The following is a 15,183-nucleotide window of genomic DNA, read 5'->3' on the forward strand; positions in this document are numbered from 1 at the left end:
CAAACTAGGTTTAGAAAAGGCAGAGGAACCAGAGATCAAATTGCCAACATTCGCTGGGTCATAGAGAAAGCAAGGGAATTTCAGAAAAACACCTGTCTCTGTTTCAATGACTACACTAAAGGCTGTGGATCATAAGAAACTGTGGAAAGCTCTTAAAGAGCTGAGAATACCACACCATCTTACCTGTCTCCTGAGAAACCTGTATACAGGTTACGAAGCGGCAGTTAGAATCTGGTATGGAACAATTGATTGGTTCAAGATCGAGAAAGGAGTACAACAGGGCTGTCTGCTGTCATGCTGTTTGTTTAACCTATATGCTGAGCACATCATGAGAAGTGCTGGGCTGGATGAGTTACAAGCTGGAATCAAGATAGGCGGGAGAAACCTCAACAGCCTCAGATATGTGGATGATCCCACTCTAATGGCAGAAAGTAAAGAGGAACTAAAAAGCCTCTTGATGAGGGTGAAGAAGGACACTGAAAGAGCTGGCTTAAAACTAAATATTAAAAAAAAAACTAAGATCACGGCCCCATTACTTCATGCAAAGAGAAGGGGAAAAGGTGGAAGTAGTGACAGATTTCCTCTTCTTGGGCTCTAAAATCACTGCGGAAGGTGACTGGAGCCATGAAATCAGAAGACAACTGCTTCTTGGCAGGAATGCAATGACAAACCTAGACAGTGTATTGAAAGGCAGAGACATTACTCTGCCAACAACTGTCCATACAGTCACGGTTATGGTTTTCCCAGTGGTCATGTATGCTTGTGAGAGCTGGACCATAAAGAAGACAGAGTACCAAAGAGTTGATGCCTTTGAACTGTGGTGCTGGAGAAGACTCCTGAAAGTCCCCTGGACAACAAAGAGATCAAACCAGTCAAGCTCAAGGAAAATCAATCCTGAATACTTGTTGGAAAGACTGATGATGAAGTTGAAGCTCCAGTATTTTGGTCATCTGATGCGAACAGCTGACTCACTGGAAAAATCCCTGATGCTGGGAAAGATTGAGGGCAAAAGGAGAAGAGGGCATCAGAGGATGAGGTGGCTGGATGGCATCACCGTTGCAATGGACATGAACTTGGGCAAATTTTGGGGGATGGTAAGGGACCTGGGTGTTCATTGGAAGGACTGATGCTGAAGCTGAAACTGCAATAATTTGGCCACCTCATGCGACGAGTTGACTCACTGGAAAAAACTCTGATGCTGGGAAAGGTTCAGGGCGGGAGGAGAAGGGGATGACAGAGAATGAGATGGCTGGATGGCATCACCGACTCTGTGGACATGAGTTTGAGTGAACTCCGGGAGTTGGTGATGGACAGGGAGGCCTGGCGTGCTGTGATTCATCGGGTCACGGAGAGTCAGACACGACTGAGCGACTGAACTGAACTGAACTGAAGGGACAGGGAGGCTGGGAGTGCTGCAGTCTATGGGGTCGCAAAGAGTTGGACATGACTGGGAGACTGAACAACAACATGTGTGCCTAACTTAGGAATGGCCTACTTCAGGTCCCCGTTCTGGGCCTTTTGGTGGCTTCAGATTTCCAGATTGCTCAACTGCATCCTCCCTTAGTTTCCTTGTCCTAACCCATCTCAGACTCCTTTTTAACACATTATTGGAATACGTTGTCTTACAGAAGACTTCCCTGGTGGCTCAGATGGTAAAGAATCTGCCTGCAGTGTGGGAGACCTGGGTTCGATCCCTGGGTTGGGAAGATATGGCAACCCACTCCAGTGTTCTTGCCTGGAGAATCTTCACAGACAGAGGAGCCTGGCTACAGTCCATGCAGTTGCAAAGAATTGGACACGACTGGGTGACTAAACACAGCACATGTTGCAGAAAGTGGTTGCAAGCACTCTCAAAACTATCTCTCAAGTCTCTAAAAAATATATCTATAATCATATATGTTTATAATTCTGTATTTCAGCTTTTTGGTTTCAGCTATGTTTTTAAAAAGTGAGCTCTAATTTTCCTTTAAAGATTGTTATTGCAGTTTGACATGTCATATAGGGCAATAAGTTTAACCATGGTGTTTGCTTTTGACATTCATTTATTTATCAGTCATTTGTGGAACATGTATTTATTAAATGCCAAGCACTGAGCTAGGTATCAGTGCTGTAAATATTAATAAATTATAGTTACTGAATTTAAGAGCAATGGGAGACAAACTTGTAAATAAATAAGAATCAAGTTATCTTGGTTATCTCTGAAAATTATTATTTCAAAGCAAACGAGATGCAAATTAAAATCATCTCCAACACTAGTGGGTCTGGATTCTACAGAGAGTTCGTCAAACTTTCCAACAATGAGAATTAACATCTCTCTTCTTGAAGAAAGAAGCACAGTCAAGGACCTTAAACTTCAGAATGACACAGTCAATACACACAATAGGAAATCACAGCCAGCGTCAGTTAACCGTCTATCTGCATCTGATTGCAAATTGTCTAAGAACAAGGAACAGGAAGCTTAGTGACAGCTGAAATACCAAGAAGGGATGCAGATCACTGGGTATACGATCCCAGTGAGGGTCTCCAGGCTCAACAAAAAATACTATTCTGACAGTGATAAAGGCAACAGAAAGCCCGATTGCCAGGAACATAAAAGGTTAAGCTAATTTTACCCTAAGTAGTCTTATTTGAATCTTCTAAGAAAACAACTGCTTTGGTTCCCTACCAGTAAGTCTAGGAAAGTGGTCTAACTCAATATTCTAAAGCACTCAATGTTCCCAATTTTTCTAGGTATTCTCAAAATTTCCACTGTTTTGTGAAAGTGGCCTCTGGGATTTCTGAATTACCCCTTGTTACACTGAAAAATGAGCACATTGTAATGGAAGTGGAATCTTCCTAGAATTGTACTTCCATGAACCCAAAGATCTGTTAGATCATTAACCAAAAATTCCTGGCCAGTAGCCATATTAGGGGTTAACAATTAAAAAGTAAAAGTACTCTTTGCCACTTCCCAAAGGAATTCAAAGGGGCTCTGTGTGATTAGATTAGATTAGATTAGATGCGATTAGATTCTATATTGTCTTCAGTCCTAATATCCTTGATGCAACTGGTTCCCCTGAGGTATAATATATGGTCTCAATATTTGTTTTAAAAATACAGAACTTGAACTATACCTTGGTGCTCTTGGGACCATTCATAACCAGCTGACCTCCTTAAGCATCCTCTCAATCTGCAGTGAAACTGGATTTTCTTGGTCCTTCATTTTTGCTCAGTTTCTAACCAGTGGAACTAAGCTCATAGATCCACAAACAGTGCCCTAAATCTGCAAATCAGATGGAAGAGCTCTGGACCAGTTGTCATCTAAGGCCAACTATAAACCTCCAGCACCTACTCTGGCTCTAGGTTAGCTTGAGATTGGCACAAAACCTTCAATAATGTGGTCCTCGGTGGTTGACTAGATGTGAGAGTGTCAAACCTGCAGTTTATGAATCCTGAGGCCTCTGAGAGGATGGAGAAGGGGAAAAGATGGTGGCCTTGGATCAACATCCGGATAAGGAGAGTTGTAGGGAAAGAATACCTTCTCATTGCACCTGATTTGAATTATATCAGCTCTTGACTGGATATTAGTGCTAATATTGAAAATGTAGGAGTCAGCGCCCAACCCAGACAGACAATTTCAGAGTATCTTGGGCTAGGGCCCCTTGGGATGAACCTAATGCAGCCTGCTAGAGAGAAAGATTCCTTGGCTGATAGCCATGCTTCATCCAACCACCCTCATAAAGCAAGCAGAGACATCATTACATGTTGTTTTATGTTCTCTGATATCCCAAGTATGAGAGACAGATGAGGCTTATACCAGAATTTCTGAGGCAAATACTTGCTTTAGAATATCACTTCTCCAAAGGATCACATGCTTTCACCTCTCTGGACCCCTTATCTCCCTCAGCTCTAGAATTTTCCTGATTCTGTGGGTGCCTTAATTTTACCAGGTGTTGCCATTCTACTACATATGTCCTGGTGCAAAACAGATCTAGAGTTTGAAATAAAATATGCAACCAGAACATCCACCTTATCCTGTTGCCAAGTTCCCCCAAAGATAATAAATCTAACTTTTCCCTTCCACCCTTTCCTTTTGTTTCTGACCCACTCAGTTTCATAGTTCAGTAGCATGACCAGGAATCACAGGGTTCCAGGGACAGTTTGAGTGTATTTTTGTTGCTGAGAACTAATTATTTATGTCATTCACTGTCCTTTTCAAAGGAACGCATCTGAGTTAGGTGATGAATGACACAGTCACTCAACCAGTCGTCTCATGCTCGGCCCCTCTGTAGCTTAGTTCCCAGGGAGGAGGCTGTGTGGATAAGCAGCGTTCTCAATCAGCAACTGCAGCTGCATCGTCTTAGAGACCATGAAGGCCAGGGAAGAAAGGGGCTAACAGAAGTCAGTGCTTTTTTCTCTCCCTCCGATCCTATTACTCATTGCTTCCCTGTCCCTCAGTTGATTCCCAGAGCACAGCCTACCAGTAATGCAGTCAAGCTGTGAAGACAGATATTGTACATGTAGGAGGTGACTGTCCAGAGCACTCACAGCCTCTTCACTTCCATTTTTCCCACCTGAGGGAATTAAAACTACTGCATCTAAGTAATCAACCCATATGCTTTCTGGGAAGATAGAGTTGATCCTAGGCATGAGAAACAGATGCTAGGGTAGCTTTGCCGAAGAGAAATTACAAAATGTTTTACTCTGTAAGGGGTAATATATATATATATATATATTAATTCTTTTAATACATTTACCAAAAGATTTAGCGTAACTTACAAAGGTGTAGACCTGTACAGCAAGATAATGCAAACTAAAAAATGAAGCAAAAATTAGCACCATAGATCCATAGAGAAGTGATAACAGCAAATGTCAATTTCACTATGACAGGAAATAGGAAATAAAGGGTAAAATGACTTCTCACATGTTTTCCAAGCTATTTTGAGACAATTATGCTATTAGACACGGATAATGCAGCAAGCCTCTTTTACCAATTACCTTCAGATAATTGCAAAAAAATGTAATGATAGTAGTAACAAGGCTGTAAACATTTGGAGACTAGAAGGTACTGCATGCTAAGTGAGGGAGACAGAGTTAATGTAATGATTAACTGGAATCTCTGTATTGTTGAGAATATAGGAACCACACCTGCTTTAGTGAAGAATTTAGATCATATTTCTGTTCATTGGAGCCTTTTGATTGCACTTCATAGATGTATTATGGCTTATATTTCATCTTTCCCAGTTTCTGTAATGACTCACAGCTAAATTCTCTGATGCAAAGCCCTTTCACCTAGAGTTCTCAATTGTTTTTTCTTCCCCAGGGTTTAGAAGTCAAATGATATTAGATGCATTACTTTTTTCTCATGAAGGATACAAAAATATTCTAATTGTCTTTTAGGAAGCATCAGGAAAGATGAGTCACGGTATTTTGAAAGATACGGTAAGATTAAAACAATCAATAATTTTACCAGTAAAACTCTAGAGACATACTTGAGATTCTTCCCAATGGATGCCATCTTTGGCAGGCTAGGATATAGAAGTAATGGGCCCTCTCATGGTTCAGTTGAGAGTGTAAACAAGTACATTTTTTTCTGAAAGACTGCTTGACAATACTCCCTAAAACAATGCTGAATGAACTCTTTCACCCAGCAGTTAAACTGCCTTATGAATATGTTGCTGAAGTTTAAGTTCATATGGAAAGATTCACCAAATAAATTATTTAGTGAAAAACATAGTGTTGAGAACAGCTTGCATTGCATTCAAAGAACATCTTTGAATAAAATGTTTTATGAGGATTAGATACACAGTGGCACGTATGCTTACACATGCATGATGTTTCCCTCTAAAAGGAAGGAACTGCTATGTCTATGGAGAGGGACTGAAAAGGTATCAAAGTTGCTTTCTTGTTAGTATTTCTATACTCATGAGTGCTTGCTCAGTCACTCAATCATGTCTGACTCTTTGTGACCCCATGGACTGTAACCCACCAGGCTCTCCTCTGTCCATGGGATTCTCCAGGCAAGAATACAGGTGTGAGTTGCCATTTCCAACTCCAGGGGATCTTCCTGACCCAGGGATTGAACCCATGTCTCTTGCGTCTCCTGAATTAGCAGGCAGATTCTTTACCACTGTGCCACCTGAAAAGTACTACTTGAACATAATTTACCATGTGCAAGCATTATTAAAATCCAGAAATGTAAAGTTTATACACTGAAGGCTTAGGAATAAAGGAGATTGACCAGAATAATGCCAATCCTCCTGGAATTTTATAGCTGTCTGTTCTCCGTGACTTCAGCCTATTTCTTTTTCTGCTTTGGGATCACATTTTTCACTTTAGTTGCTTACTTCCTGTTTAGCTTTGATTATCTGACTCCTACTGTGAAGAAAGCTGATTGCCGAAGAATTGATGCTTTTGAACTGTGGTGCTGGAGAAGACTCTTGAGTATCCCTTGTACCTCAAGGAGATCCAACCAGTCCATTCTAAGGGAGATCGATCCTGGGTGTTCATTGGAAGGACTGATGCTGAAGCTGAAACTGCAATAATTTGGCCACCTCATGAGACGAGTTGACTCACTGGAAAAGACTCTGATGCTGGGAAAGGTTGGGGGCGGGAGGAGAAGGGGACGACCGAGAATGAGATGGCTGGATGGCATCACCGACTCTGTGGACATGAGTTTGAGTGAACTCCGGGAGTTGGTGATGGACAGGGAGGCCTGGCGTGCTGTGATTCATGGGGTCACGGAGAGTCGGACACGACTGAGCGACTGAACTGAACTGAACTGAACACTTGGATGTAGATTCTGCCTGCAGCTGTGGTCATCCTGATTTGAATTCAATACATCCACTTAATTCTGGACTCAACTACCGCACTGTGAAAATTTCAGCCAACACATTCCTAGAATATGTTATTCTGCAGAAGAAAGTAGTAAATAAGTAATTTTCTCAAAAATATAAGTATGCATTGCCATTTTGTTTTGATTTTATTTCTTAAGAATTTTTCATTCTGGGTACTTTTCTGAATTTAAAACTTAGGTAAGAAGTCTTGGAAATAAATGAGTACCAGCAAAAATCCAAAGGAATACGTTCCATCTTTCCCCAAAATTAAAAGTTCTTCTTTGAGAACTGAAGTGAAAGGTGAAAGGGTTAGTTGCTCAGTCGTGTCCAGCTCTTTGCAACCCCTTGGGATTTAGCCCACCTGGCAAGAATACTGTAGTGGAGTCATTCCCTTCTCCAGGGGAATACTGGAGTGGAGTCATTCCCTTCTCCAGGGGAATCTACCCAACCTAGGGATCAAACTCAGGTCTCCTGCATTGCAGGGGATTCTTTACTGTCTGAGCCACCTGAACTCTCCTCGAATCTAATAGACTCGAATTCTAGTGATGGTTCACTAATATAACCTGGAGATCAGGTCTTTGGAAGAGTCATCTTTCCAGAGAGGAGCAGTTCAGGAATTCAGATACCACACATTCACAGTGTTATGATTTATACTGAGGAGAAGAAATCTGGACGAGAGTGTCTTATGAGAGTCTTAGTACCCCGTCTCTTTTCACATCCACTTAAAAGAACAAGCCCAAGGAAAGGTCAATGGACAGGTCAATACATGTCTGAATGCTTTGATAGGATGCAGGAGAGTAAGTGTCTATGGGAGATGAACTCTCACCAGTGTAAGAGTTAGAACTGGCAGTGGAGGCAGAGAAGAGTTCCAGGAACATGATGGAAAGTTGCCTGGGTTTGAAGTATGTCCACTTGAGCTTCTCTATGGCAACCCCATGGTTCACTAGCAGGGTCCCTTGTTTCCTTGTTTCTATGGATATGATAATAATTTACAGCCGTGCCTGCCCAGGCCACCAAAACAAGCACACTGGGGAAAAGCCAGAGTATTTCCAGAACTAGCTATTCTTTTGACCCTAGTCAATCAGACCCTTGATCAGAAGAATCTGGACAGACGCCACCTAAGAACTAAGAGCTCAAGAGGGAGGAAAGTATTCTTGCTCCTCTGAGAATAACACAAAGGACAGCTTGCTATGTATGTAACTTCTAGACTCATTAGCAATCCTGAGACCCTCTGGCCTATGGTTTCAGGCTCCACTGAATCTGTGGAACACAAAATTTAGAAACATTCCAGAACTCACATAGTCACTGGAACCCTAGAGACCTCTTAGAACTGGCTATTTACCTCTGCTCCTGGTCACTCTGAAACAGTCGGTCTGCTTTTACGGGATCTACTTATACCACCCTGAAACTACTCTAGCTTTTCAAATGTAGAACCAAATACACAGACACCAACTCCTTCTCAAATTGGAAAGCAACTAGAGAGGAGCCATAAAACATACTAGGGTGAGACCAGATATGGACCAGAGCCAAAGCCTATATCAGGTGCTTAGACCATGTAGTCTCTGCAAAAACCCAAAGAATGAGAGGTTGGTGGATGGGGAGCCTCACCGTGTCATTTAAAGGAGAGAAGGAATATTCCACTCAGCACCATATATTCAACCAGGGACTATGGCCCCCAGTCAGCATCCTCTTCTGTCCTAGTTTAAAACCAAGTGCCCTGGACGGAGTAATCTTTGATCTTTAAAATCAGAAATTTCCCTGAGGGGGGCTTCAACATTTTCATTAAGCTTCTGTTTGATGCTGATACAGTCCAGCACCTGGCTGTCACCACAATCAAAACTGTCCACAGAGTTGGCTGTCCTCAGTCAGCAACAAACTGAGTCAATTCAAACAGAAATGCTGTGTATATAATAGAGCTATGTTATCTAGACAAATGAGATTTCTCCATATCAGTATGGAGTACAACCTTGGAAATTTTCTCTTCAACATTAAAGGTTCCCTTTTTCAGTGTTTCAGAGGTAAGACCTTGTTTGTATGACCTTGGTTAGCCCATATTAATAGAAGAAAAGGGGACCAACTCAGGGAAAAATGAGGTTTGTCCATACAAGTTAGTGTCATGGATGATTGCTTGTCAGGGTGGAAAGAGTTTGTAGATGTCGTCTCAACAGTGGACCAATTGTGACAGGAGTTAGACTCCCAGGAATCAAAGAATGTCTGTTTCAGGCTTACGCCTCCACCATCAGTTTTTAAGAGAAACTTAAAATAGACTTATGGTGGTAGGTTGAAGGTTGAATATTTCAGTGGTGTTACAGATCCTGTCATACTGAGATCTAGGACTAGGGCATATTAGGATACTTCTTTCCTAAGTGAGACATTGAGTAAAATATAGTTGTTCCCATTTCCAGTGTGCTTTAGACCTGTATTCATCTACGTGCACAAAGTTAGTGGGAATGTGTCAACTATCCACCCAGAGCCTCTCCCACAGGAAACAGAGGACCCAGGTTGTAGGTGCTTAGCTCCAGGGCCCCCTCTCCAGTGGTAACTGACACAGTAACACTGTATCCTGTTATCTGAAATCTGCTGGTTCCTTTTCCTGAGCCTATGTCCTATTTTAGGTTTTTCTCCTATTGTTTTGAATATATTGGTGGTAAAAAGGAGCTCACAGTACCTCTCCCCTCAGCACAGAATTTTAATAAATCCTAGCAGTCAGGAATAGTGTATTTATGCCTAAACTTTGACTTCCCCTGTGTTAATTAGTGGACCAAATAAATTCAGCAATATACAAATATTTGATTGTTTCATTCCAAGGAAGTAAGAACATACACCTAAAACAAAATTTAAAACTAAAAAGAGAAAGATAATAAAGCATATTTTGAGAATGAATTGTTATCCAAGGCACACAATTTGTAAGGATAGAGGCTCACAGGTTGAATATACTTTAAATTGTACTGGTGGCAATAGTTCATGACCTGAATTTGAATTTTGCTTCCTCTAGTGCATTCTAGTGAGGTCTGTCAAAACTTAAATTGAACTGGACTTTAATTGAGAGCTAGAGAGTGAAGTGGATGAAAATGAGGAACAATTCCTTATATAAGCAGTAGTTACACATGGTACTACCTTTACACAACCCTTCATGTAATCTCTGTCATTTGGTACTTATCAGGATCTGTAAGTTGGTTTTTTTTTTATGTCATTTACACATAAGAAACATAAAGCTTATCAAAAGATAAATAACTTCAATTTTACAGAAACAAAAAATGAAGTTTTGCCACATTAAATTTAAAGTTTTTTGTCATATTAAATTCAAAGTTTTCTTCAGTGATTAGCTCATCAGTGATTAACCCAAGTAAGCTCATCAAATTATTACTCATGGATCTTATCTTCTTTACTTGTAAAATTAGAGGTTGGGTTATAGAAACCTGAATTAGGGCTGGTCATAGCAGGGCCCAGCTTCCTTATATTTGCTATAGACTACATGATAGCTAGGAAGAAAAATATTCACAAATAGCACCACCCAAACTCCTTCCCATTTCAAGAGATTTTTTTCTGGCCCATATCCAAACGACTCCATGATTTCCACTAATGAAAGGAACCCATTAGTGTGTTGTTCCACGTGAATTCATCATTTGTCCTTCTTAGACTGATATCCTAAAAGCAACATATAACCAGAGTCACCAGGAACACATCATCATCACTTTCAAAAGGAACCTTCAGAAGGTATGCATATTACAGAGCCAAACAATGGAAAAATGAAAACAAAAACCTGTTGATCCAAACAGCACCAAAACGCCCAGCCATTAGAACTGGGCATGCCATTTCCTATCACATTTGTGCTGCTAATTTTACACTATTGATTCTTACACAAAAGGCACCAATCTTGAAATGACTAAGTTACTTGGAGTAAGAGATAAGATGCGTTAGAAGAAGTATACTTTATCTGGCAGAAGCTTTTATTCCTTCTGTTCTATTATTGTACCATGTAACCAAAAAGTCATTGGCATATAAGGTGTTCAGAAATTTTACATTACCAGAGCATCTTGCTTTCAGAAGCTTACCTGGTGAGATGAGAAAACTGACCACACATAACATACAGTGCAGAAAAAACATTCATAGACTGTGGAGGCTGTTGAAGCAGTTCTCTTAATCTGAGCCCAGAATTTCCTACTGGGGACCCTAAGGGTGTGTATGGGGTGGGGCAGGCAGGGTGGGTCGGAAAGGCTGGCAGCAGACAGCAGCTATCACCAACCTAGGACTGGTTGACAGCAACAAAAAGGTACTTACTTGCTGCCATGTGATAGGTTTCCACCAGCCCCTAAGGGGACTCTGAGAAGCTGGGCTCCCTGGAACCCCTTTCTCCTCCTGGGTTCTCTTTCCTCCGGGATCTCTGGTTTCCTGAGTTCTGGCTGCTCAGGAGGTGGCTTCTGCCCTCACCAGCTGATGCCACCCGGGCCACGACAGCTCAGCAGTCAACGGACCCCACCGAACTGCCGGCTGGAAAGTGTCTCTGGGGCGGCTGTCCAGTCAGTCACCCAAAGACCTCTCCAGCGCAGAGGCGCAGTGGAGCCCTGCCCGCCGCGGGGAAGCGGCTTTTGAGGCCTCCCCGCCCCTCCCGCCCCTCTCCCAGCCCCGCCGCGCTCGCCGACTCCCTCGTCCCCCGGCCAGAGCGTGACCTCAGCCTCGGGGCCGGGCGCGGGCGGGGTGACCGCGGCCCAGACCGTCCGCGGCGGCTGCGGCTGCCGGACCAGCGGCGGCCGCGGCGCCTCTTCCGCCCGCGGCTCGGGGAGGCAGGGGGCGAGAGGGGCAGGCCGGTGAGGCGGGGAGCGGGGAGGACCGCTGGGGCAGGAAGGCGTGGGGACTGGAGGAAGAGCGGGGGTGCGGCTGGCGGTGGCCGCGAGCCGCGAGTAGGAGGGACAGGAGCGGGAGAGGGGAAAGGCAGCAAACTCAGGTCTTTACCTCTGGTTGCTCACTCGCTCTCCTTGCCCAGCTGGCCCCGTGGAGCCTGCCGGGGGCAGCTGTCAGCCTGCAGCGCTCAACTCTGGCCGTCGCTGTAGAGGTGTGCTCGCGCTCCTGTGTGCGGTGAGGGAGGGGGGACGGTGTGCGGATGTTTAGGAAACAACGGGTTGGAGTCCCTACAACCTTCTCCCTGGAGATGAGATTTCGTTCCCATTCTGGTGACTTGAGACACAAGGACAGAGGAACTGTTATCCACATCTTGAAAAACCAGCGCGCAATAGCGTACTTCAGGGTTGCGAAGGAAGATGCTGGACCCGCTTTCCAAGAGGGAGTTTGGAAAATTTTCCTACATCACAGGACATTCCTTTTATAACCCAGCCTTGTTCAATAGTGAGGTTTCCTTAACAACAACAAAAAAAGGGTCCTACAACACAGATAATAAAAATAAGAAAAAGGTAAATGATGTGTATTTATAAGAGGCTCAAATTTTATGTTCCAAGGCATCAGACAGAAAAATAAAGAACTAAGCTAAGTTCTGTCCAAGCCGTGTCAGAAACAGCATGTTTCATCCATGATTCATAGAAAAGGTCTTATTACTTATATTTTGTTTGCTTGTTTAAATTATACATTTGCTAAAGTTTCCAAATATATACAAACATAGAAAGCATAATAAACTCCTATATACTCAACCTCAACTATTGCCAATATGAAGTCAATTTTATTTATATCCATATTTTTACCTTGGATTAATTTAAAAGTAGTACAGTTATTTCAATACTTTGGCCACCTGATGCGAAGAGCTGACTCATTGGAAAAGACCCTGATGCTGGGAAAGATTGAGGGCAGGAGGAGAAGGGGACGACAGAGGAAGAGATGGTTGGATGGCATGACCAACTCAATGAACATGAGTTTGGGTGGACTCTGGGAGTTGGTGATGGACAGGGAGAACTGGTGTGCTGCAGTTCATGAGGTCCCAAAGAGTCGGACACGACTGAGCAACTGAACTGAACTGAACTGACAGTTATTTCATTTTATCCAAAAAAATCAGCACATGTCTCTGAATGATAAGGGCTTCTAAAGAATAACCCCCCCCCCCCGCCAAAAAACCCAATACAATTATCATACCAAAAACTAACAATCATTATTTTGTAGTCAGACATCCACTTGATCTATTTTTAATAGACAACATGTGAATTACTAGCCTCTCTTCCTCACACTTTGTGGTTACATCCCAAGTAGATTTTCTAATTCACTGAACTTTTCTTGAAGCAATTCAACTTACACATCCTCCTCACCCAGTAAAATACTATGCATCTTTCTGTACATTCAATCATAGTACAAATAATAAAAATTTGATAAAATTTAAAATAAATAAAAACATGATAAAAATTTAACCAATATAAAATATCGACTACTTTAAAGTTTAAATAAGATGTCTGACATAAAGAGAAATGCTGCTTTGTATAATGTGCAACTAAAACAGGCAACTAATTCCAAGAGGTTGTGCAAACCAGTAATAGAAGCCAGAGGCAAACAGAAAGGAAACCAATGATACTAGATTTACCTTCTGAGTTGAGCAACCAGTTTTTGTTGTTATTCTGGAGCAAATATTTTCTCTCTATTATATATAATATTACTACTTAATCTGACAAATTTTTAGCAATTATTATGCTCCTAATAGTAATAATAGCTAATAATCATTCTTTGGGTTGCTGTGCCGGGGGAAATGTTTGGTGGGAGGGGTTATTTGCAGTTTGTTTTCCAGGCTTCTGCCTTAAGAATCTTATATATTCCAAGCTGTGCTTCCAGAGTATGTACTCAGAAGGTAGAAGCTCTAGACCCACTGGCCCTACTGCTCATCAGGAGAAACCTTTTCTATCACACTACACTTGAACCAGAATAGTCCCTGGGGGAATTATTTCCCTCAAAGCCTGCTTCAGTGGAGGCTGTTTATTCTAACCTCAAAGATGTTAGTGTCAGGAGTGTGGATGGGCCTGATGTTTTGATTCTCACTCCACATCACCACATCTAGAGTTGGTAAAACCTTAAACAATCATCCCAAAATACAAACAAATCAAAATATACCTTCCTTTGAAAGTATGTCTGCCAGCTGTATCATCCTTTTCTTCTTCTGGTTGAGCTTTCATCTTTGGCTTCCCCTGTGACTCAACTGGTAAAGAATCTGCTGGCAATGTGGGAGACCTGGGTTCGATCCCTGGGCTGGGAAGATCCCCTGGAGAAGGGAAATGCTACCCACTACAGTAATCTGGCCTGGAGAATTCCATGGACTGTGGTCCATGGGATCACAGAGAGTTGGACACACCAAGCAACTTTTACTTTTCTGACTTTATAATATTTTTATTAATTAAGGATTTATTTTCTGGTTGACAGTTTTCCCTGCTATCTGGACCTTTAACAAATTTCTCATCCATTTGGTTGCTGATAACCATTTTAATAGCTTAGTTTCTAATTGCCTCCCTAATAGGTGATTTTTCTCTAATCCGTTTTGGCTATTAAATCCCACACTCACACTTTGAATCTTGTCATAGCTAGTAACTACTTGTTTTTCTCTGTAACATTTATCTGACATGCTAAATATCAGTTGCTGATATTTTTTTTTTCTGTTTTTTACCACCAGAATCCATGCTGCATGACAAAGGGGAATTGTTTATTCCCTGTTGTAAGATGCTTAGAACAGAGGGTGTAATACAGTAGGTACTCGGTAAATCTGCTAAAAGAATGAACCCCAAGCATACTCTCAGTTCACTGAGTGCTTCTTGGAAAAATGTGGTGATTCACCACAGTGATAAATCATAGGCCACATGTAATATGAAGAATGTGAAAATTGTTTGTTGATCTGCTTTCATTCTGCTGAATTTATGATACTTATGTACTTTAATGCTTCTGTGTTACAGAGGTGTGAATATTTCCCCTGGCTGCAGAATCTTGATATAAAGCACAGAACTGTCTAAAGAGGAGTGATAGAAATAAGAAAGTCCAATTTTGTCTGTGGGGAACGCCAAGATTCTCAGAGAGATAAAGCACTCAGCATCAAAACAAAACCCTTATTTTAACCTACCAAGGAACAGACATTGGTTTGGGATTGTTGTCAAAATCCAGGCCTAGATATTTTTAAGGATGAATATAAAATAAATCATACTGTAGAAACATGTCTCTGAATCACTCAAATTTTATGATTGTTAAGAGATCATATTTTCTTTTGCAAATACTAGTTAACTTCCCATGTCATGTGTAATATCACAAGCAAATGCCTATGATCCTTTTTGTCTTAGTCAGAGTTGATAGAAAATATATCACAAACTTGGTGGTTTATAAATAACAGAAAATCATTTCTCACAATTTTGGAGGCTAGAAAGTGCCTGCGGAGTGAGGTTCTGCGTTGCAGACTGCAGGT

At 41.9% G+C, this 15,183-nt stretch overlaps 1 protein-coding gene across 1 annotated transcript in view; it reads right to left on the bottom strand.

Annotated features, from left to right (window-relative positions):
- The window catches only part of SCN7A (sodium voltage-gated channel alpha subunit 7), an 84,169-nt gene extending 72,797 nt beyond the window's left edge, over positions 1-11,372 (bottom strand). The window contains exon 1 of the mRNA XM_088829855.1: positions 11,097-11,372. Coding sequence (XP_088685981.1) covers positions 11,097-11,106 — 10 coding nt within the window. The 5' untranslated portion in view covers positions 11,107-11,372. The remainder of the gene's footprint in view (positions 1-11,096) is intronic.
- Positions 11,373-15,183: the final 3,811 nt, after the last annotated feature.

This window comes from Moschus berezovskii, chromosome 2 (assembly GCF_049115385.1).
Source record: "Moschus berezovskii isolate FMDL1 chromosome 2, NW_MosBer_1.0, whole genome shotgun sequence".
Classification (NCBI taxonomy): Eukaryota; Metazoa; Chordata; class Mammalia; order Artiodactyla; family Moschidae; genus Moschus; species Moschus berezovskii.